The 25,092-nt window shown below is 42.6% G+C and overlaps 1 protein-coding gene across 1 annotated transcript; it reads right to left on the reverse strand.

Annotated features, from left to right (window-relative positions):
* Window positions 1-1,379: 1,379 nt before the first annotated feature.
* LOC147882812 (oxysterol-binding protein-related protein 3B-like) lies at window positions 1,380-20,421 on the reverse strand. The gene is made up of 10 exons (XM_087400270.1): window positions 20,055-20,421; window positions 19,679-19,772; window positions 7,196-7,312; window positions 6,845-6,917; window positions 6,447-6,565; window positions 6,234-6,355; window positions 4,726-4,902; window positions 2,516-2,660; window positions 2,181-2,359; window positions 1,380-1,926 (listed from the first exon to the last, which is right to left on the reverse strand). Exons 1-10 carry the CDS (start codon window positions 20,144-20,146, stop codon window positions 1,653-1,655), a joined length of 1,392 nt encoding a protein of 463 aa, XP_087256396.1. The 5' UTR covers window positions 20,147-20,421; the 3' UTR covers window positions 1,380-1,652.
* Between the last annotated feature and the right edge of the window lie 4,671 nt (window positions 20,422-25,092).

The raw sequence follows: 25,092 nt of genomic DNA on the forward strand, positions 1-25,092 counted from the left end.
TGTGTACTAGGATGGTGTGCGGAAGCGGAAGCAGAACTCGTGGAGCAAGAGCCACTGGATGGAAAGCCAAGAAGAAAAAGTCGTCATCAACGAGTTGGCATTGGGCCGAGATGTGTCGGTGAGAGGGGGTGTTGGAAAGGTCACCTCCCCATCTATAAGCCCCCATATGAGGAGAGCGTGGGAGAGGGAGACCTAGGCCAAGATGTGCCCAAGAGAAAAGAAAGAGAGGGGGCTGCCACATGGGCAACACCTCACATCAAAGAGACTAGCATGGCTGCAACGGACGGAACCTGTGGAAGGAGCAGATGGCAGGGACAGCAAGTCCTGGATCTAACCTGGCAGGAGGTCAGTCACAGGCAGCAGACATGGCGCAGAATTGCACATATAAAGGAAGGGAGAAGCAGGACCTGGGTCGGCCATTGGCTGAGGCTGGCAGGTCTGGTTGGAACCAGCAAATCAGGCCTGGAGATAGCCTGGCCAGGGGGGGCTGAATCCCTGGAACAAAGGCTGCAAAAAGGGCCTAGAGAAGACCCTTATATAGGGCCCTTGTTGGGCTGGTAGGGGCAGCCAACCAGTGTGCAGATGGACAGCTTGCAACAGAGCCTACAGGTGGCTCAACCATGGAAGGGAGAAGCAGGACCTGGGTCGGCCATTGGCTGAGGCTGGTGGGTCTGGTTGGAACCAGCAAATCAGGCCTGGAGATAGGCTGGCCAGGGGGGGCTGAATCCCTGGAACAAAGGCTGCAAAAAGGGCCTAGAGAAGACCCTTATATAGGGCCCTGGTTGGGCTGGTAGGGGCAGCCAACCAGGTCGATTTTAGGGCAGACAGAATGTACCAGTTAGGGGTTTGCCAGTCGGTTTTTTGCAGCAGGCCTTGAGGTTTATAAAAGGGGAGGGCCTAGGCCTCACAATTCATCCAACAGCTCAGCAGAAAGAGGAGCAGACAGGAGCAGCCTGTTAGTGGGCATTAAAGGTTGCCTTTCTTCAGTACTACCTCGTATTCTTCCTTACATTTAAGCAAGCCCATTTACCATTTTGGAAAATAGATTGTTAATGGGCAGAGGAGGTTGCCTTTTTTTAGTACTACAACTACTCTTCCTTTCATTAAAGCAAGGCCAGAGGTTTCGCCACCTTGTATTGGCATATAAGTTCACCCTTTCCTAAAATTCTCAGCAATATATTTCATCAAGACATACTCGGGAGGATAAGCCAAGGAGGATCAGAACACATGTTCTTAGAGAAGCTCAACGCTATGCTACAGCTTATTTGACATGCAGCTGATTCAGCACAAAGAACAACTACAAACATTAGACATTCTTTAAAAGACAAAAAGTTATCTTTGTTATGTTACAATCTCAAATAATACAAAACATTGCAAGATACAAAGAAACACAGACAAATTGCCAAAAGCCTTAAAAGGCAGGCTATCTTTGCCACACTGCAGTCTGGTTCAATTCTAGATCTGTGTAGTATATGGCTTTGAAGGAGATAGCCCACCAGGACTATACATGAAACTAGTAAGAGCAGTACCAACAGCTCCCAACCATTTCTAGAAGCTAAAATCGTGAGTGCAGAAAGAATTAAAGGTTATATTAAGGACCCCTCCCGCCATACGCCAGTGGAGGGCAATGCATCATTCAGCGGAGCAAAGAGTCATACAGAACCATCTGTTGATTCTGTTTGCAATTCCACATTGTCATTGAATTGCCAAGGGTTGAATTGCATATCCTTAGGGTCCACATTATCATGCTCAGAAGACCCCTCAATTCCTACTCTGCGCTCATTGTACTTGCCATTGTATTCATAAATCTCAAGATCGCCCCAAGGAGTTGAGGTGACATCCTCAGTCAATGTAAACCATTTCGGAGTGAATTCTTGCTTCAAGGCCTCTCTCTGTCTTTTCTCAGCTCGTTGCCTTTCCTCCATTCTGCCTCATTAAAAAAACCTCCAAATAAGTTGCATGAATTGACCAAGATGAGCTTGTAGCTAAAGCCTTTTCTTAGAAGCATGCAGCACCAGAATTTAGGATAGCCTTTGGTGGACAAAGGTAAACTATTGCAGTTTGTATTAGCCAAGCTTACAAATCTCTCGACACCCCTTGTGGCACATGCACCTTTGCAGACTTTCCATTAACAAATTCATATGAAGCCACAAAACTTATCTAACACCAGCCACGCTTACCTGGTCTTTTCTATGCCAGCCTTGCTCAAATCACCCATCTCCAAAGCATATCTATCAGGTCGAAGACGGGAATCAGAGGCAAGCATTCCCTTGGGAGCAGTGTCAAAGCTGTTGATTTTGTGTGCAAAATATGTGTACTGAAATTTATCATCTGCAGGCACATCGGCAACCTTCCACACCTGAGCAAACATAGAGCAACCAAAAACCACATGCTTTCACCTGATACAGTCTTTAATCACAGACAATTCTGTAAGCTGTACAGTGGAAGGCCCAGCAATTATGGTGGCATTCCAAATACCAACAATTCTTTCATATAAAGGAAAAACGTAAAATACCTCTTTCAGCTCTGTGCCTGGAAGAGGCTCGCCCTCCATATCACAAGGTTGATAGCTCAGTGAGCTGTTCCATTTACCAGTCATTAGTAGTTTGGGTTCTTCCTCTGCATTGTATACATATCCATCTACTTCGAACCGTCCAGCTCTGTGAAAATGTTACACAATCGTTTCACTCATCCATGCTCCAGCCAATACTCTAAACTAAGTGCTTTCAAAGGGAGGCCCAAAATGCGGACAGAAGCTGAAAATTAGGAAGTATATTCAATTCATGCACAGAGAGCCTACAGACAAATTTTTTTCTCCTTAAGCCAGAGGAATTATTTCCAGGGCTTGTATCTTCACAGCCACAGCATTTTGATTGTCTACCAACGATACCTTTGGCTTGACAGGAGTCTCAAAACACTCTGAAACAAACTCACAAAAATTCAAATTTTCAAAACCCGCAGCTGAACAGACCAGAGAAAAAAGCTACCAATGCATTCACCGGCAATAAATGAACATTCTATAGACTATGCAACACTCTCAGAGAGAAACTATTTTCACCCACATGACACAAGCAACTATTCCATAATATAGATGGAAAAATAAGAGGACACCACCCCCCACGGAGGTGGTAGAGGAGGTAACGGATGGGACAGGCACCCCTGCATCTAAAAACCCCAAAATCATACAGAACATTGCCCTGTATGGAGGGAGCCTCCTCCTGATTATCAGACCTGAATCCCATAAGCTGTCTCGTCTGCTGTAGACTTAGACTAGTATTATGCAGTTTGCATCCGGTAGTGAGGTAAATCTTTGTGGCTATTTTCCCATATCACGGGTCAGATGATTAAAAGTGCAATGTTGTTGGAGAAATTGGGTCAATGCCCCACCTGTAAGCCCCCAAATGAAGAGAGCTCAGGGGGTTGACACCTCAGCATGCATGAAGGTAGAAGAACCCGTAGGGTGAGGGGATGAGGCTGCCATGTGGGTAGTAACAAAGCTGCCAAATGGGCAGTAGATCAAGACCCCTGTTTAGGGTTTACTTGGGGCAGCCCACACCAAAGTATGCTTTCTTGGGCTGGAACGGACCCAGCTATATGGCCATCCATGAGGCCTTGGGACAGGTACAGGATCTGCAGATAGAAGCATTATAAAATAGTGGACTGGTGCCATTCTCAGCCCATTGTTGCTTCAGGTAGCAGCTCACGTGAAATTGTACGACGGGAAGGACGAGGACGATGGCGACAAGAAGGCTCTCGTAGCAAAGAGCAAGGGTGGCAAATGGAAGCTAGAGAAAAAGAAAGATGCCAAGGGTGAGGATGGGGTTATTTTTTAGGGTGACAACAAGAAAAAGAGACCCAGTTACATGGCCATCCACAAGGCCTTGGGCTGGTACAGGACCAGCAGAATAGAAGCATAACACGGTGGGCTAAGGCAATTTATAGGCCTGGCCCTATGTCAGCAGAATAGCAACCAGGTTGGGGCCGTATAGGCTGGAGGGCAGGAATGCAGCAGAAAACCTAGAAATCTTCATCAGCAATACCACACACTGACGCAGTTCTTAAGTCCTAGCAATCCAGGGCACATCTAGATGCATACCTGCAGATTGTAGCAGAGCATAAGAAGGTGCACAGGAGGGAGCTTGTCAGCATTGAACTCAGGAGCAGAACTTTGCAGGCTTGCTCAGCCTTGAGTAGCTACGGAAGCCTACAAAGAGGCGTGTGGCAGAAAGGAAGAGTTCCTACAGATGGTGCAGCAAAACAGAGCCTGTTTTTGGTATCTTACCTTTGAGGTTACTTCCAGAGGTATTGGTACATTGAAGGGCAAGTTTTTGTACTTAAGATTCTATATATACCTTTCTGTTTTTTACTATACATCGGAGTCCTTTTCCCAGAACTGAATTGTCCTCTTACTTTCAAGTAAATCGCATGCGTATGAGGTGTGTTCCAAAGTAGCAGCTTGTGATCTCGGGGTTCATCTTCCACTGCAGAGAGCGTTGGCAAGCTACTCTACGTTTTTCTAGCAAATGTCTCTCTGTTTTGAAAAGAGAGAAAATATGCATAATAATCATTTTTTTGAGCAAAAAAGAAACTGCCCCGTGTGTGTGTGTGTGTGTGTGTGTGTGTGTGTGTGTGGGGGGGGGGGGGGGGGGGGGGGGGAGAGAGAGAGGGAGAGTGAGAGGGAGGGAGGGAGGTTACTTTAAAGAAAGGTGTCAGAAAAGAACATACCCAAACCACCCACATGGCTGAAAATATAGGACTACTTTGTCCCCAGTTGTTAGATTGGTCATGACCATTTCACCAAGAGAGTCCACCCAAGTTCGCCCAAAAATTAAGTTATGCACCTTTGTAGGGGGGGGCACAAGGTCTAAAATCTCGCCAGACCTTTTCAACTTCACCCTTGTCCTGCAATCATAAAGCAGAACAGTTTTAGGCTTGTAAGTTCAGAATGCATCAGCCGACAGTGGCTGCCAAATCTGATATAACAAAATCCAAAAGCATGCTTTTCTTCTCCCACATGGACTTTTATTATTAATATATGAACCATACACAAGCTTAAAGAAGCAACCTCCCACTGCACCCACCCAACAGCACACAGCCACAGATAGCCAATAGAAGATTCTAAACCACAAACTAACTAAAAATGCTCTTTAGAGATATTGTGAGAGATTCCCTTTCCCTTTGCAGCAGCATTATAGACTCTTCGTTGAACCCTTGTAACTGATAAAGTGATTCCACCCCCCTCCTGCCCCTCCCTACACCTTCCCCCATTGCAACTCCCAATATATGACCAGCCTCCGGCCTAAGGTATACATCTCGGATTCATAGGATGGATCTCATACCTAGTAGAAATTACCTCCATAAGGCTTTATGCAAATGACTTAGACTTGATTTATTCCCCTTACAAGCTCACTGAGATGCAGTGCTAAGTTATAAAACACTTGTATATAAAGGGAAACTTCCATTGAAGGTTACATCATCATACAACACTTCCATTGAAAGAGAATAAAGCTACACCTTTTAAGATCTGTTGAGACCATTTCTAGTTAGTGGATTGGGGATAGTAAATGCATGTCCAAATCTCTCGATGCCTTGAAGAGCACAACACACACCTTAGAAAAGCCTAGGAAGCTCTAGCACGCGTAATGGAAAACAATGGGAGCAAGTCCCTTTTACATGACACCTCGCTTAAGCACAAGGCAACCATATTAAATATGGAATGGGATGACATATTCTAAGGAATTCCAAAAATATAAACACAAGGAAAACCCTCATCGCACACAATTAATACAAGCCACCACTACTTGCGTTCTTCCTTGTAATTGACTTACTACACGAGTACATACTACACTGAATCCCTTTTCCCATGGAGTTTAGGGAGGGTGCCTTCCAAAATACGCTAATCATGCTTCGCTTGTGCAAGCCAATGTTTAGTTTCGGTTAAGCCATTAGAAAAAAATGACCTTATCTCTTCCTTAAGAAACTTACAAGAGGAATTGTAGGTTGTAACCTCTCTTAAAGTTGACCTTAATGCACAATACCATAGAGTTTTCCTCCCAGCAATTTGTAGCCATGCCATGTAAAAAGCAAATGTATATAATGCAGATATATCAGTCATGATATCATTTTGCAGTTTACTTCTGCAAGCAACAATTCCCAAATGCTTTACCAAAACAGAATGCTTGATAAAGCCTAACAGCATCAGTACATTTCATCTTAGCATAAATGCTTCCTACCTTCCAACCGGATAGACGTCAATAGAATTCCCCAAAAACTTGGTCCTTAATTTCGAGGTAACATCATATGTAAAATGCTCATTTTCACCATGCCCACAGCTCATAGGGGGATGGTGGCTAACCTGTGACACAACAAAATAACACATCGTTCAAAATTCTTGTTTTATTAAGGAATAGAATAAGTAAATATAGTGCCTCCATCCAAGCACTTACCTGCTCGCTAATGAATGTGATACCTCCATGGTTCACCATTTCATAAGTCTCCCCCAAAATAGGGTTGAAGGGCTTCCACGTTCTTTGTAACGAATAATAAAGTGATACCGCCCAACTTGCTGTGGCAAAGCCACGGAAACTTCATTAGCCTTGATTAAGTTTAGTTGAATTTCTATTGTACATGAACTCACGTTTATGGCAATTTGTTTGCACATATAAAAACAAGAACTTCAAGTGAGGTCAACAAGCTACTGACAATACTTTTATTTCTGCTTACAAACATATCAACCATACACATCATCTACAGCTACATATAAGCGTACCCCAAACATTGCTGCTAAGCGTTTTGCGCACAGATTCAAATTAGGCAAGGAATCTATGAGGTTTTTTCATCTTACTTGCATACACCATCTTGACATAAGGATCCTCACATTGATCTGCCATGTCAAGAAGATAAGCATACTCCATAATCTGCATCCACAAAAAACATGCAATGAGTACAAGTTAAGTTCACTGGTGAATGATAGAGGAAGTAAGAGGAAGGACTTGTGTGCGTGTGCGCCTACATCCGTGCATGAGAGAGCTTGTTGGCATTCTGAAGCAAGTGGTGTGTGAAAAATAGCATCAAAATCTGGGGAACAAGATTTGAAAACTCACCATATGAAGTCACTTGGAGTATTGCGCGCGCGCGCACACACACACACACACACACACATAGAGCATGGTTCATCCACGCAATCTAGTCTTACCTCAGCCATTCGCTGCAACATGGTCATTGGCTCAAATATAAACACTGGAAGAGTCACCATTGAGGTCACATCAGAACCAATGTACTTCTGCATCATTTTCCAATAGCTTTCTCGGTCCTTCAAGATAGAAAACAAAAATTATAATTGGGTTGCAATTCATCACGGACATTTGTAAAATGTCCACGACAGCAGGTGACAGCACATATGTGAGTTTACTAGAACAAGACATTCAATGTCACAATAAAGACATGAAGGTAGCAGTCATGAACTTTTGAAGATCTGAAATTCAATTAGAAACTTTGAGAACATAGACATTAAGCAATATAGTTATCTGTGTATCACACACCAACATTTGTTAAACTATCCAGAAAAATTTGCTCAAAAGGCAAATATAACATTAAAATTTTTAAAAAGGAACATCCGCAATACAAGAGTTAGTCACCATGCCAAACGAAAATCGAAAAAACAGCATGTCATGCACTTATCACAAGATTGAACGAGAAAGAGAGAGAGATGCGCCGGAGTAGCAGGTTAATTGCCCCACTTGCAAAACCCCATAAGAGGAGAGCATTGTGACATGGTACCGATATAAGATGAAGAGGGCATGAGAGAGAGCCAAATGGACATGAGGTATACATGCCACACAGGCAGATCTATGTGGAACTGGATATCCACATGGGCTGCCACGTGGTCAGCACAAGGGTGAGATATGGACAGCAGATAGAAGAGATTACATGACTGTCTACAGGGCAGCATGTACGAGAATATGGCACAGCACTTTGGAGGAGTTTACAGCCCCATAGGCAGGAGGTAAAAACAAGTGCAGGTGGCATAACATGGGCCAAGGCTGCGGGCAGGATGGAGCCCACATATGGCCCTTGTAAATGGGCTGATGGTACCTTTATAGAGCCTAGTCTGGTCGGCCAGATCTGCTGGCCCGCCAGCAGCCAAATAGCCAGGTTGGTGGTGTCACCAAGTTGTAAATACTCCAAGTCAAAGTTCTAGTTGACCAATTATTGATCATAATTAAAGAGTTCTTCATTTATTTAATTATGTTCAAAGAGTTATCTTTTATTGGTCAAAGTATTGACTTTGGTAAAAGACACTTAACTCCGGTTGAGTAAACCTAACCTTGGTTAGGAAGACTTGGATTGACTTCGGTGACCGGTCGCAGAGTGTTGACTTCGGTCAACAAGAATTTGGCTTAACCAAGATGTGCCAACTTCAGTTGGAGAGACTTGGTCACAATTAAGGCGTCTCGACTATCGACCAAGCCCCTTCATGCCTACCTCAAGGTTTAAAATCTCAAATTACCCTCATTAAAGTCAACTATCCCAGCTTCACATACCAAGGCTCACCCCCAAGGCTATCATAAAGTTCTTGGGAACTAACTAAGGGTGTAAATTCCCTAGTGGGTACCTAAATATTGTGATGTGCAAAGCATAACACTCTCATACATCATGCGTATAATCAATGAGGTGGAGGGTGTTCTGGGAAAGAATCGCTGATAGACTTGCAATTTATCCACGTCATGCAATCTAGGGTGACTAGTTCAAACGTTGTACAAAGTGTTGGGTATGGCAATTTTCTAAAAGGTGCCGCCACCATATCAATCTAGAGCATGATGAAAACGATGGAAAAGTGATGTCACTGAAGATGATGCATAGGATTTTTAGGAGATGCGTGGTACGTTTGTGAAGTCTTCTGAAAAGAACTCACATTTGAACTAACACCAGTGATCAATAAGCATGTATATCCCTTTGTAAGACTAGAATATATCCAATCGTACATATTGAGATTTTTTGTTGTTCTAAAGTCCAAAGTCTAATAAGCATGTGCACGATAAACAATAATAAATAAATGAAGTAAAAATGTAAAACATTGTCTTGATTGAACTTTACAAATTCTGAGTTGGTGATGAATGAATTGTTGATGTCGTTATATTTGTAGTTGTAAATTGTAACCGGCCTTTGTCTGACAAAGGGCAGTATACCTGACACTATTATCTCACAACACCAAAATACAGCCACCATGTACCATTACCATTGCCATTGCCCACACACAATACTTAGAGCATACAATTTCACAGCATAGCATCACTGAACCATACAAAACAAGGGAGGCTAGAATGCCCCTACTCAATAGCATACACAGTGACACCTGTTGGCCCCAACACTTGGCGCCACTTGCGGTATTTATTTATTCACTGGTTTGTTCAAATACAAGGGACTTCCTTCTTGAACTCACCCGCAAGCACAACCCAATACAATGCCAACCCGTGGCTGTGCTAGTGACCAACTCCCAGTGCTATTCTCTTGGTTCCCTAGTAGCCATGCATATCACAAGCAGAACCCCCCAGCACCATGCCAAGCAATGCATCTACACAAATCAAAGCCATTCCTTAGCCCAAGGCTTGCCACTGCACCCCCAGGAAGAGAGTATCACAACCAGTGCCCCAATCCTCTCCTCGGCCAACGGCAAGGCATCCCACCTTCCAGAAACTCAGCAAGAATGACAGTAGCACAAAGCAGAAGGAGAAGACAAGAATTCGGCCAACAAAAGGAGCCTGTTTCAGCTCGAAACAGCCTCATAAGATGGTTGAACAGCAGATAGCATACTCTGGTAGGAGGGAGCTGTCCTTGGCTAACTTCCAGCACCAGCAAAGGTCATAATGAAGCAGGAGTGAGGCGTCTAAGAATATGGCTTCAGATGCAGAAAACAAGAACTTTTGTCACGAAGAAAGTCCAGAAAAGCTTCAAAAAAGGCCCAGAATGAAGACTCCCTGGTCCAGGGAGTATGCAAGCAACAGGAAACAGCAAGGGGAGGAGATCTGTCGCAAAGAAAGCTTCAAAATCAACTTCAGCCAGCCAAGAGAGAGCTGCAAAAATCCGTCATCTTCAAAAGAAGACTACTTTGGTAGGGGAGAAGACCCAGAACAGCAAGGAAGTCTAGGGAAGGGCTCCAAGGCCTTCCAGGTGCTTCCAAATGTGACACAGGTGCCACAAGTCAAGCAGAGAGGCCACACATGCTCCACACACAAACACATGGCAAAAAAGGCATGGGATTTCAAAGCCCCTAGGGGGCCACTTTGGAACTCATGACCCTAATGCTTGAAACCAATGAACCTGGTATATAGGACCTCTAGTGGGTCAATTTTTAAAGCATGACCCCAGTGAACTAAACCAATGACCTTAGAGAATAGAACCACTCTAAGAGCACTAGGAGTTGCACTTGTTGCACATGAAATCATAGGTACCCTTTGGACATTAACTACAGCAGGAGTTGCACTTGTTGCACATGAAATCATAGGTACCCTTTGGACATTAACTAATGCCCCTAGCCTAGCACCCCTAGGCTAATCACTTCACCATCACCATCACGTCCCCGTGACATAAATTCATATTTCTTGTCTAATGTCCAAGTCCATTTATTGACTTATCTCTTGATTATCCACACTGTCGTGCATTTCTAGCAAGCTATGTATACTGCTTTCATCTTCTACATACGTTCATTATCATAAACTGATGCAAAATCACCATAGTAAAGTGCCATAACATAAAGATGTTGTGCCACGATTTTCTTCCAAATCCGGATCAATTTGAAAAAGAGGATTGCCATAAGCTGAAAAATAAATTGTCGTATGATGTAAAAGCTTTGTTGATTCTATTGGCACATATATTAATGATTTATCACTAATTTGAAGGTATGTACATTCCCTCCGTTGCTAAAACGGTTTCCTCAATAACATGATCGTACTTGTAGTAATTAATGACAATTAATCCACTTGCCATCCATAGTGGGGTAATGCTAAAATTTGAGGATGCTTCCTCAAGTACATGAATCCATGCCAAAGAGTTTATTTGGAAACTACAATCTCTTCCTTATCAATGACCTCCAACTGTTGCTCTTTCCGTGGCTGCCACAAAAACAGCTCCTCATAACACTCAGTAAACTACCGTGAAAAGCATAAAGTTGCAAAGCACATTTCACCTAAACAATGCGATATCACAATCACTTCCTAGACATACATCAAATGTATTCTTTTATAGGAAGCCATTACTACTTCCGATCAATTCAGTTTATTGCGGATCAAGAGTTAGCTAAGCTACTATGAGTACACTAAAGCACATCATCCAATCATAGGAGCTGTAAAAGAACTCCACAAATTGGCAACAAAGGGCACCCAGTTCAAGGTTTAACAAAGCAAGGCTGAAAACAAAATTTGACTGTCGTCCATGAGTAGTTTGAGCTTTGCAGTATGGGCTTGAGTGCATTCCCACTAGTTCCTTTTAGAATACCTTTGAGATATGTTGTTATTGGCCCCTATTGTGTTAGAAATCGACCAACAGAGGGTACACACAGTGGAAGACTGACAGAATAGCCCATGAGCTCACACCGTGTGTGTGGGGAGTGGGGAGTGGAATCACAAACTTCTTTACTTAATGTGCATCACATAGATGTGCAGACTCATCAATAGACAATGATCCAGCCAGATATAGAAGCTACCAAAACAATATATTTCCGTCCGAAATCCAAAGTCCCACAAGAGCGTGGTCCTTTGATCTTACCACAAGGTACTTCTACTATCTGCCAGATATCTCTAGACTTGAGCCCGCGTGCTCCACCTTGAGCGTATGTAGACTCTTCGTCCTGATCACAACACCTTGCTGTCCGGAAGCCAGCCTAGATGAGCAGCATTTACTAGCTCAGTCTGCAGCCCCTCTAGATCTCCTTCACTCTCTGAGAATGGGCCCAAGGAGTCCCTAAGTGCTGCTCATGTCTGCTCTGTGTTGGCTGCTCCAAGTGATGAATGAATGAGGCCCAATGGCCTCTTCATATAGGCCCAAGGCCTGCTCCAAAAAACCGACCAGTCAGGCTGCCTCTGGCCGACCCAATCAGGGCCGACCAGGCCCTGACCTGGTCTGCCCTATAAATGCCCCTGTTGGGCTCTCATTTCTAAGGCCTTTAACCCACACTTCCAGGGCAGATGCCCTCTATATATGCAGGGTCTAGCCCCCCCTTTGTGCAGCCCTGTTCCAGGCCTGATAGGCTGGCTGTGACCAGCCCTATCATCCTTCCAGACAGCCGAACAAGGTGCTGGCTCCCTTCGCCAGGTTGCGCCACATGCAGGGCCTGCTTCAAGTCTTTTCCTACCAACACCCGCTGCCACGTGGCTTGCCATATAAGCTTCTATACCCCGCCATCTTGCTGCTCATCAGAATCCTCTTGCCAGGGCAGATCCAAGGCATGCTGCCCCCGCCATCTCTCCAGCACAAAGGCAACATCTGTTGCAGCCACTTTGATGCCTCCAGATACATGATCTCTCAAAGGTGCTGCCCATGTGGCAGCCCCCTCTCTTTTCTCTTGGGCACATCTTGCCCTAGGTCTCCCTCCCCCCACGCTCTCCTCATATGGGGGCTTACAGATGCGGAGGCGACCTTTCCAGCACCCCCTCTCACCAACACATCTCGGCCCAATGCCAACACGTCGATGACGATGCTCTAGTAACTCCCTAATCGTAGTCCTTTGAAACATTTCAATGTCGAAATCTTTTCATGGCTTTTCATCTAGTGATTCCTGCTCCAATTGTCCCCCTCGTAATGAGTAAACAACTTGGAGTCTTCCAAGCACCATGCTCTGAGGGTCTGTTTCAACCCATCCTTCCTTTGGCAAGATCCGCAACAAAAGAATATCTGCAGATAACTTGGACCACGAACTCTCACTGAGCTCTCAAGCAGGTACACTTCTGGCATCAGTACACCTTGTCCATCCCTTCCAACAATTTCTGTGCAGATAACTTGGACCACGAACTCTCACTGAGCTCTCAAGCAGGTACACTTATGGTATCAGTACACCTTGTCCATCCCTTCCAACAATTTTTGTCCGAGATTTGAAGCACCCACACTTCCCCTTCTGCCTTCGAAGAAGGCCCATTCCTTCAAATCTCGCATTACCTGAGACATATAGTGACTCCTAGCTTTTCATCTAGTGACTCCTGCTCCACCGGGTCCGGTTCCACTTTCGCGCGCCATCCTAGTACACAGGTCCATCTCTAGTAGCACCTCTTGGCACCACCACCTTCAGTCACGTTCTCGCCTTCAAACTTAAGCAATCCAAACGCCACGATCTTCCAATTGTCCCCCTCATAATGAGTAAACAACCTGGAGTCTTCCAAGCACCATGCTCTGAGGGTCTGTTTCAAACCATCCTTCCTTTGGCAAGGTCTGCAACAAAAGAATATCTGCAGATAACATTGTGGACCATGAACTCTCACTGAGCTCTCAAGCAGGTACACTTCTGGCATCAATACACCTTGTCCATCCCTTCCAGCAATTTGTGTTCGAGATTTGAAGCACCCACACTTCCCCTTCTGCCTTCGAAGAAGGCCCATTCCTTCCAATCTCGCATTACCTGAGACATATGAAGAGCAGAGTCTCTCCGCAGCATGCTATAAAGGCTCAAATTAAGTACATCAAGTACATACCAGATCATCGTACTACCTATGTGCTTGCTCTGAAAGCAAACCATGCACCTCATTGAGGCACATACCAATAACCTATGCAATCATGCACTGTCCCCTTCTAAATAACAGCATCCATCTAAACCTGAAACCCTAGGGCACTCCATGGAATACACCCTCGTGTCAGTATTAGCAGCCACGCACTTGGAAGATTCCAAGCACTCCATGATGTGCTTCACCTTCACAAAGGTCTCTGACTCCCCGTCGACTATCTCAATGTCAAACATCATCACTCTGGTTTCTAGGTCGGCATAATTGACCTCAGTAACACACAGAGATGTCACCAAGAACAGTTCTTCGATTGCCACATTAGCTTTGGCTTTTGTGTCACCCTCTAAATCTGAGTCGGACTCCTCCTCCCTGTTTTTCTGATCCGCCTTCTTATTTCTGCATTCCTTCGCAAAATGATCTAACGTGTCACAATAGAAGCACTTCTTCTTCTACTTCCTCTTCTGGGAAGTGTTCTCATCATCAAAGTCATCCTTCTCGGACTTGCTACCGTTAGGCTCGCCCTTCCCTTTGCCAGCGTAATCCTTCGCCAACAACACCTTGTCATATTTGTCATTATTGTAGAGCTTCTCCCTAGCTTCTTCCTGGAGCAGTTATGGACCCAACTCTTCAAAAGTCAGAGGTTTGGTCCTCTAGCCTCCTGTCACAGTCATCACAAAGCTTTTCAAACTCCAAGGTAGCCTCCTCAGTATCATCAAGGCCAACTGGCACGAGTCCACCTTCAACTAGTCGATCCCTTATCACCTTGACCTTCGTCAAGTGATCATGTACCGAATCTCCCTCATCCATATCTAAGTTGTAAAGCTGATGCTGAAGAAGTAAGATCCAAGATGTGTTATGTATCTCGTACAAATCCTTCAGAATGGTCCACACCTCTACTGACGTGTCGACCATCTGGATGTGAGGAAGCACAATATCCGCCATAGTCCCTATGATCAATGCCAAGGCGTGGACATCTCTATCTTCCCAAGCTTCGAGTTCCTCTCCATCTACTAATATGAGTATCACCCCCTTGTTGTCCACCATATCCTTCAACTTCACCTCGGCCCCCGTTGTCAGTTTCCACAGCTTCTGAGCCACTAAACGACTCTGGATCTTCATCTTTCAGATAGGGTAATTTGTCCCATTCAGTTTCCCAAACTCTCCAAAGTTAGGGATGGTGAAAGAAAGAAATCTGGGGGAGGAGGAAGGAAGAGAAGAGGCTAAAGAGCATTCTGAAAACGACGTCTCTACTGCTAAACCACACGACAAAGTCGAACAAACTCAACCTTCTGTAGATCTAAAGTCAAAGCTCGAGACAAACAGCTCAACAACCAAGTGAAGAGAGCACTAGGGAGTGGAAAAACTACTCTACTACACTACTCCTCTGGTGCACAACAGGGCTGGCTCTGCTCCTCGGTGCCAGGCCCTCCAAGAGATGATACTGTGGGCTAGCTCTACAATGAGTGTGGGGAATGGAATCACAAACTTCTTTACTTAATGTGCATCACATAGATGTGCAAACTCATCAATAGACAATGATCCAACCAAATATAGAGCTACCAAAACAATATATTTCCGTCAAAAACTATGGACACAACAAAAGAGAGAGAGATCCAAAGTCAAAGCTCGAAACACACAGCTCAACAACCAAGTGAAGGGAGCACTAGGGAGTGGAAGAACTGCTCTACTACCCTGCTCTTGTGGTGCACAACAGGGCTGGCTCTGCTCCTTTGCCAGGCCCTCCAAGAGATGATACTGTGGGCTGGCTCTACACCTATGCCAGGCTCCACTGGATGCTATGCTAGAAGAACTGCTCCATCTCCAAAAGATGATAGAAACGAATGAGGGAAGGGGAGCCTATAAATAGGGTTTGGCCTTGCCTCATACAACCGACCGTCGACCAACAGGGGGCTCGTGGCAGACCCCCTGCCCTAGGCCACTGACTAGCATAGAGGGTGGGCCGACCCACCTCTGCTCTCTATAAAGGGCCGACACACATCCCTACTACACCTCTACAAGGCCAGCCCCCTCTGCCCTGGGACCCGCCACAAGAAAGGCTACCACGCAGCCATATAGAGGCTACTGAGTGGTGGACCAGCAGATCAGACACCTCAGCAAAGCACACATCTGTTGGGGCCTACCAAACCGACCTGGCAGTCGGATATGCTGCCCCAAAGGACTGCCTACAAGGCCATCTTGTCATATGCATGGTGTACCTAGGGTTGGATAGCACGTGAACGTGGGTTACAGGATAGCATAGGGCTGGATGGCTATTTGTATTAATTGTGTTCTAAACTTTCTTGTCATTAAATTGGCCAGATTTTGGTTAATTTGGTTAGTGGCATCTATAATTTGATGGGTTTTTTTTCAAATTATATAACATGTACTTTTGTTCCATATATCTTGAAGTTTTTTAGATATATGATACATTGAGGATGCCTGAGACTTCGTTACATCTTAAACTGGACTTAACTAAGACAATTAGATTTCCCTTTCTCGAATCTTGGTGCATAGATTCCTGTTTGGTTTCTATTCGAAGTTTTGATCTCGATGTGATTGTGAGTTATGACGTTTCTTCGAGCTACCGTTTGGACATATGAAGGTTCTTATTGATTAGACCAGGATGAGTCTTATTGAATACCTTCTTTGAATCATGTCCAAAGGCAAGGTCATTCTGATTCTCACTCTTTTAGCCCGAGGTCATGGATAGTCAAGATTCAAGAGCTGTTAGAGATGCTACCTACTAGTTTTCTTCTTTGACCTATTGGTTGGGGTATTGTAACACAAGGGGGTGATATAATCACATTAAGACAAGGATTGCGAACAAATTTGCCACCATGACTCAATCTGGGATGGTCTGAGTTGAAGAGGGATTGGCTACCCTGATTCACTCATATTGTCCACTAAGGTTTTTATTTGCAGTATACTTTAGTGGTATGAGACACTAAGGTATGTTACATTTAAGATTCTTATATGTGGTGGTATAAACCAGCATGAAACCATATCCAAGGACCTCTAGGGTGAAGTACAAGTAGGCTGAATTGAATTGGGGGCAACTTGATTGCATTTTTTATGAGGACTGACTAAGATTCTTTACCTGAGAGAAGCCATGTATTTTTGGGTTCAACCCTGATGCTCCATAGTCTAGACTCAATCAAGGAGGGTTATCACGTCTCTTCTGATGCTAGTCTCCCAGTGCCTTGTTTGGAATTTGGTGTTCCTAGATAAGAGATCCTAAGAGCTGGATGATCATGTGATCGGAGCGGTTTATTGTGCACAAGTTTATACAAGATATCCGATAGTGGATCTTGTTTTAAGAGATTTCGGATTGTATGTTTCCATAGTCTTTGGATCACATAGGATGTTACTCCTATGATGGTTGACTATATACATGTCTAAAACAGTACCATTGCCTGGAGATAGTCAACTGAATTTATACTAATTATCCTTATGTAGGGGCATTCCGAAGATAGATCAGGGGACCATATCTTTAGTCAGAATTTTGCACATTGATACTTCCATGAAGAATCTTCCATCATGAGTTATGAACGGATACCTAATTGTTCTACGATGGAAAGTCTGTCATGTATTTCAACCCAAGAAATTGAATTACAAGGGAATTTCATTGAGGGATTTTATGAATACGAAGTAATTCAGGACATTAGGGTTGATAGAAATTGCAACCCAGAAATTGACCTCAAGGGGCTCAATTGATGAGGTTGTTCAACAATGATTCCTCGATCTCAACCTAAGATTTTGAGTTCAAGGGTATTCAACAAGATTAATCTTTTTTTCGCAATATTAGAACTCAATAGATAAGGTTGATAGAATCATTTACCTTCAGCTACGGATTTTACCATGCTTGTGTACGGATATGTCAACGAAACTAACTCTGTGGATTCAGGCGTTACTTGATTTCTCAAGGAGAATACACAACGATACGTAACCTTGTTTAGATTGAGAGATTTTATCAAAGATTGTGGCTTTGACCTTAGATTCTCTTTGATTCAAAGAGAATCTCATTGAAAGTATAGCACACTCAAACTGATAGTCAAAGTATAGTTACTAGCATTGACTCATCTTCACAGCAAGTTTACGGGCTTTCTGACGAACTTAGGAGTGAGTTCTTAGAGGAAGGAAAGTATGTCATGCATGGTGTACCTAGGGTTGGATAGCAGGTGAACGTGGGTTACGGGATAGCAATGCTTGGAGGGTAAGCAACACCGAGAACAATTCTCGAAGGAGACTAGATCAAGGACCAAAGCTCCACTAGATTTGGTACATCAGGGACCAAAGTCAACTCATTCATTTGCAGGTTCTCACGAACAAAACCCTAGCCCACATCCTTCTCCAACGATTCATAGAGGTGGAAGAAAGCATCCCCAACAACCAACAAATACCCATGTATTTCATTCAACAGGTGTATGTCTATGACGTCTTGCATCGACGCGTGGATTGGAATGACAAGCATCACATGTCAGGAACAAGAAAGACACGTCCTGCAAAGCACAAGCGAGCAAGGACAGAGAACAAAGAGCCCATGTCTACCTCGTGTGCTAACTCCCCAGGCACACAGTGATCTTGTTGACTTAGCCACATCTGCCATACCTCTCCGTCAACAAGGTGTTACTACTGAGGAGTTACAAGATCGTGTTGCATCACAAGCCAAAGAGATCGAGAATCCGCAAACACGCGTACAGACGTTGGAGTCTGAGCTTGCATGCTATAGACAATCCTTTGGAGATTTGAATGCGGCTGAGGATACCGATATTTTTAATTTTGAGGACCTCACTATAGATTCACAGGGTGCAGGACCAAGCACTCAAAGAACGGCAGATGCGAATCCTACTGCATAATTGTGTACATTGTAAACTTCATATATAACCTCTTCTTCTGCAATGATGGTTCAAGCGATATAAGTGAGTTAAGTGATTCAAGTGGACTAAGTGATTCAAGTGGACTAAGTGACTTAAGTAGACTAGGTGATTTAAGTGGACAAACTAATATAAGTAACTTAAGTGACTTAGGTGATTTAAGTGAGCTAAGTGATTTAAGTTATCTAAGTGAGCTAAGTGATTTAAGTTATCTAAGTGAACTAAGTGATTTAAGTTATCTAAGTGAACTAAGTGATATAAGTGATTTAAGTGATATAAGTTTAAGTGATTTAAGTGACTTATGTGATTTAAATGGACTAAGTGATTTAAGTGATCTAAGTGAATTAAGTGGTATAAGTGATTTGCAGCCAAACCTCATATGACTTAATCAAAAAACCAAACAGCGTCTCAACGTCTCCATTGCGTCGGCTTAGATGGAGTGGAAACTACACAGTAGATTTGGTAAATACCTTAACAAACTTAAGCTGCAAACAATGAAGGACACTTTCCAAATCTTTATAAAAAATTGCCGAGTAATCCTGTATAAGCTTTCAACTGAAAAGCAAGCGAGGCTACAGTGCTTAGAAAGATCGAGACACAAGCAAGGTCCGGGCCATTCTGAAGAGTGTATCCATTTCCATTGCAATCAATTTCACGTGACATAAATAAGGTAAACTATACATCAGCGAGATAATTTGGTGCAGAATAAAGCTGCATGTAAATGTTCAGCCAATACACCGTGAATGACCTGGCTATACAATAGCGGCTGTAAATAACTATGGCAACAGGCCCAAACTCATCAAGTACAAGATAAATTGAATTATTGCAGTCACAGAATTTTCAAACCATCCATACGATCTATCTAGAAACTTTAACTAGTAAGTACAGCCGACCAAGGCCATCAGTACACAATGGCGGGCCTAGATCATGGTATAATCATAGCTATTCAGACGGAATTACATTCTTTTTCATACAGGTTACATACTGTGTTTCTGCCAGAAACCCCAAGATGAAGGGCAGAGGCTCAATCGCAAACCTTCCATAGGACACACGTAAAACAGAGAACAACCAACAGGATGAGAGAGATACACTCCGCACCTCTTGCTTCCATCGGCCCTTGCGAGCTTCTTCCTCTGCATCTTCTTGGCTACCTTCGGGATTTACCACCTCCAAACCCTCATAACCAAGCAAGCTACATCGCAATGTGTGTGCCAAGCAGAGAGTGTCAACGGACAAGCGAAACAGAGAGCTATGTGTCCAGACAATTCAAAACCCTCAGCTGAAGAATTTCAGAAAACTGTGCAGATAGGTTTTGGAGGATCCGTGCAAATGATTCGAAAAAACCAAAACTACAGCTCGCCGAAGGTGCCAAAACGGTGGCCAGCAGCGCCTCTCCCGAATGAAATGGCCAAAACTATTCGACCGCCCAGGGAGCGAGCAACGAAGGCGAGCCAAAGGACAAGCAGGCGCGTACCTGTTGACAGACTTATGCATAGCAGAGCCAAAACTAGAAAAGCCGGAAGTAAGGGCGGCGAAGAAGCCACCACCGCCATTACGACCGCTCATAGCTAGAGATCTTGGGAGGAAGCAGGAAGAGGAGGCAGGATCTGGGAGGGGAGGGGCCAAAAGGAGGGGAGGGGGAGGCAAATCCGAGCTAGGAGAGGGAGAGGGAGATGGAGCTGGAGCTGGGGCTGGAGCTGGAGATGGAGATGGAGGAGGCAGAGAGTGAGGCAAACACAAATTGCAAAATGGACGAAATGAAGCTCCTTGGTCTTTTGGCTACTTTTTGACGAAAATCAGGGCTTTTCAATGAGAAGTAGAATGCCGTGTGTTTTTCCACCAGAAGTCGAAATTCCCCTTGCCCTTCCCCTTCCCGTATCCCCTTGTGCTTGTTGTTTGGGGGGGAATGCACCTCGGAGGACCCCCCCCCCCAATCCCCCAATGGTGAGCGCAGGGCCTGCATCTTGCGCCTGGCCCTGCTCGCCATGCCTGTCTCTTTCTTCCTCACAATGGCCCATCCCCCCTGTGGAGAGTCAAGCCCCACTAACGTGGGTATCACACTATGGACGGTGATAGAAAGGGCATTATAGGCAAGCGGGCGGGTGGGGTGGCACAGTGTGAATGGTGGCTAGCGGTGATGACTTGGCATGGTGCATCATGTCGATCGCTAGATGACGTAACAGGAGTGGCTAGGGGCGAGTGGCAGGGCACATGGGATGGGCACGAGTAATACTGCAAATAGGGGCGGCACATTCCGATTCTTATTGTGCCTTAATCGAACAACTCAAATTAAATCTCAGCCGACCATTCGAAGCAGGAAAGTGTTCGGAATCCGCCTCGTCTCGCCGACATCCGAGATCATTCCAAGCAAGAATGTCACAATCACAAGATGGAGTCTTTTTGTGATCCTCAAAGGGCCCACAAGAGGCATTAACAGCAACCACTAAAGCATCTTCCAATAGCCATGAAGGATTTTCCAACGTGAAAGTGACCACATAATCGTCTTCCAACGGCCAACAAAGCGCTAAGGATTTTCCAGCTTGATTGTGACGTCTGACTCCACCGATTGCATCTACCTCGATATAAGAGCCAGCACAAATCAAACAGTGAAGGTTATCTTACACCCAACCACGGCCAGATTCCAAGCAATTTTCTATTTGACATGTTCAACGCCGATTCATTTCCTCACGTGGACGGCCTTAGGGAGGTATCGGGCAATTAAGGACGTGTCAAGTGGACAGTGTGGCCTGGCAAAGGCATTCATATATGTGGATGCCACATGTATGCAAATGGACATCGAATGGCTTCATCCAACCACACATACGTAGCAGCGCATATTGTGGATCGTGTGATCTAATCTATCAAACAACGGCAGGCATGCAATGTCAATTTGACCCGTTTTTGGCTGTGAACTACCCATGGTCACATCCATTTATAGTTGGAAATCGAGGGCCCAAATTCCCTCTATGAAGATGTCTAGATCAAACGGCTCTAATTTATTATAAGCCAACCTCAGACCTTTACATATAGGGGAATGGGCCGGGGAAGGAATTTTCTAGCCCGAAAAGGCCAACCAGGGCCCATTCCACCATGCGGAGGGCCAGAGGGAGGGGTTAAGTGATTAACCATGGTTGAAATTTTTAATTGTGAGAGGCTGAGTGTGAGTTACTCTAATTGTGGGGAGGTTGATCAAAGCACTTTAACTAGGAGGCTAGTTACCCTCTATGAAAGTTCCTAAATTAGTGGCAGAGATTAATCCTCCACTGACCTCGGTCCATTATGTGCGGACCTGGGCCCTTTCAAGAGAAATTTTACATTTGTAGGGTAGAGGGGCTCGTGCTATGGCACCCTACCTTTTTAGCACTCATCCATGGCAAAATGGCCTTAATGAAGTCGGAATTCAAATTCAAAGTTATTTACGTTTTTAGTTTTACGAGTACTCAAACTCGTCTACGACAGGTTTGTTCCCAATTTCATAATGCTGCAAGCATGCAATCCAAACCTTTAATATGGCAATGCTTGTATTTTATATTTTATTGTGGCCAAATAATTTTATTTTTAGACTTTGCCATGTGGCATAGTTGTGTATGAAGAATTGATGATAAGAGATGAACTTCAAAATATAATTTTCAGTTTTTCAATTCGAATTATATTTAAATCTTAATATAATTTCTTTAATTAAGAAAATATTAAAAATTATAAGGCTGCATATTTTATAACTTTGTTCAAGCCCATAGAAATTATAAGAGAATGATATTTTATTGATAAATAGAAGAAGAACCAAATTATAATTAAAAACATTAGGTTAATTAACAAAAAGAATAATTCTGAAGTACTTCTACATATTTTTTTGCAATATCTTAAATTAATTTTTATTTCTTTATGTATTTCTTTTTTCAATGGTATCTAAGAAAGGCATAACAATTCATTATGCAAATTTATGGAAAAAATCAATTTTATTTTCATAGTATTTTAAATTTAAAGTTCTATTTGCCTTATTATTTTAATATTATCTTAATCCACATAATACAAAAGATAGATGCATTATTTTTTCAACATAATTTTATTTAATTAAATTAAATATTTTAAGAGATTATTTCAAGTACATTTTCATTTATAATGACATTATTTTTTGAAGCAAATAATATTTTGTATTATAATATTTTATAATAAATCCTTTGATGCATATTATGAATTAGTCAATCATATATTTGCCAGGATTAATTATAGTTTTCTTTCGTTGAATGAAGTCCTTGTAGTCATTGAGATGTTTCATTAAATTATGAAATTATTTATTTTATCCAAGATGAAAAATACATTGCTTAAAATGTTAATTTTATACATTGTATTGATGGAAGTTTGATTAAAGATCTTGAACCTTGCTTTCAAGATCACTTATTCAACAATTTTGATATGTTATTAATTCTGTATAGCTTAGTAATTTTTTTCCATACTTTTTTAATGCCTTTCCTTTTTTTTTGCTTCCAATTGTAAATATGTATGTTCCACATAAGGGTCCTTTCAATTTCTCGAAGTTCGTTGATGTCCTTCTTTCCCTTTAACTTGTTCTTGTCTATTTTGTTCTTATTTTGAAGTAGCTCAGTCATGGAACTTGAGCAACTTCTTGATTCAAAATGTCTTCTTGGTGCCATCATTGAAGCTATTAAAAAATGAATCCTTTATACACCATTATTATATATTGAAAACTTTGAATATCTATATATTTATATCAATTAAAGTATTGATGATTCTCTTACAAAAATTTTGATATGCTTGAATAAAATTTAATTATTTTTAATATTATTTTGGAACTTTTTTTGAACTGAATGAAAAGATAGTTTTCTATTTATTTTTGTATAAGATGGTGATGCTTGTCACACCAATATTGTTTAAAATGCGCATCCAACCTTTTAGTGTATTAAATTTGACTTTACTACAGGTAAGTCAAATCTTTTTGAGTAGTTATGGGATGTGGTATGAAATTTTTCTTATTATACTGTATTTTATGATGACATATATGCTAGATTGTTTTAAGAGCATGCGCTAACAAAAATCGAACAATAAGTCTCTTTTTTGTTTATATCAGCAATTGCTGCACTTGAGATAATGTTGCCATATTTTGCTCAATCTTTGATTTATTCACTTTGAACATCATGACGAAAACCTAAAGTTAAAATTAAATTACTGTGAGTTTTATTATAAAATATAAATTTGAAATAATTTTTTTAAAATTTTTATTTTTTCCAAAATTTTTTTACAAAGAAGCGATATTAAACAAAATAACTTGCATAATAATAGCAAATATTTGAGTATCTATATTGACAAATTCCAAAAAAAAATTACCTGAGCAATTTTTAATTTCTGAATTCATTGAATTTGCTATGTTATTGTCAACAGATCATTCAATCCATTGATGTTTGCATCCGATTTTGAAATACTTGATTCAAGAAATATGAGGGCTAAATTATTGAGCTAAAGCAGTGAGAAAGGCAGATGACAGAAGCACAACAAAGTTCTTGTACAAAAATGTGATTACACGATTTGGATGCAAAATTGATTGCACCATATCCTTGTGCTTTTGATAGAAGACACGTGTTGTCAAATATGGAATTTGGATGGTCTTGTGCACTTTGCCTTGGCAAAAGTCCTAAAAAAATCTCAACCCATATCGGATTGCAAGTAAATGTAAGAAATAAATCAGGTTTTCCTCTTTTCCTTACAATTGCCATTGCATCCTGATATAATTGGCACATGTACCTTGGTCCTCTTGTAAAAGATGATGGCAACACAACTCTACGTCCTATAGCATTGCCCATAAATTAATTGGCCCTTCATTTGAATTGACCATGTATGTTAATCCTTGATAAACCTCTGCACGCAAAGACACTTGATTGTTGCATATCCATATTAACCTAGATTCTTCCATGCTACTATATGCATCAACAATGTATTGTTGGAGTAATCTTCCCCCATGCAGAAGGCATGCATTTGTATGTGTTCCCGACTTGCAAACGGTATATGTCTCCTTCTCCCTCCCTTCTCCTTCCCTTCTCCTTCTCCCTCCTTTCTTCCCTTCTCCTTCTTCCTCCCTTCTCCCCTCTCTTCTCCCCTCTCCCTCTTCCCTCTTCTCTCGTGGAAACACATTGCAACAATCTGGAAGCCGCTTGAGTGACATGCGGACGGCTTTGCCTTGTATTGCTCTCACAAGGAGTAGTGGAGGCTCCATCGGCATCTCTTCAACATCCCCACAACACGTGAGTCACCATTGAGACTACACATGCTCAAACATGGGCTCACTCTCCCCTTTAGCTACCGCATGGAAATCTTCACTAATAAAATTATAGAATTACATAGATGTGTCTATATGTGTATACATGGCCTTAATTGTGCAACGCGCATATATATTTCTTTTCTATATATTTTTTTGAAAACATGCGCAAAAAAAAATCCCAACTAAAGAAATGCTTAGGCTTATCTCAGATCTATTTCAAAAAATCCAAAAAGAATTCAAA

The sequence above is a fragment of the Dipteris shenzhenensis genome, chromosome 29, assembly GCF_047967505.1.
Source record: "Dipteris shenzhenensis isolate YYH24624 ecotype China chromosome 29, Dip_SZ_1.0, whole genome shotgun sequence".
Taxonomy (NCBI): Eukaryota; Viridiplantae; Streptophyta; class Polypodiopsida; order Gleicheniales; family Dipteridaceae; genus Dipteris; species Dipteris shenzhenensis.

What these genes read in the sequence shown, in the direction of transcription:
- LOC147882812 (XM_087400270.1), bottom strand. Translation starts at nt 20,146, where the DNA reads ATGAGCGGTCGTAATGGCGGTGGTGGCTTCTTCGCCGCCCTTACTTCC. An exon ending in ATGCATAAGTCTGTCAACAG is followed by an intron (nt 19,773 to 20,054) that starts GTACGCGCCTGC and finishes ATTGCGATGTAG; the next exon opens with CTTGCTTGGTTATGAGGGTT. An exon ending in CAGCCATGTGGGTGGTTTGG is followed by an intron (nt 2,661 to 4,725) that starts GTATGTTCTTTT and finishes ACATTTTCACAG; the next exon opens with AGCTGGACGGTTCGAAGTAG.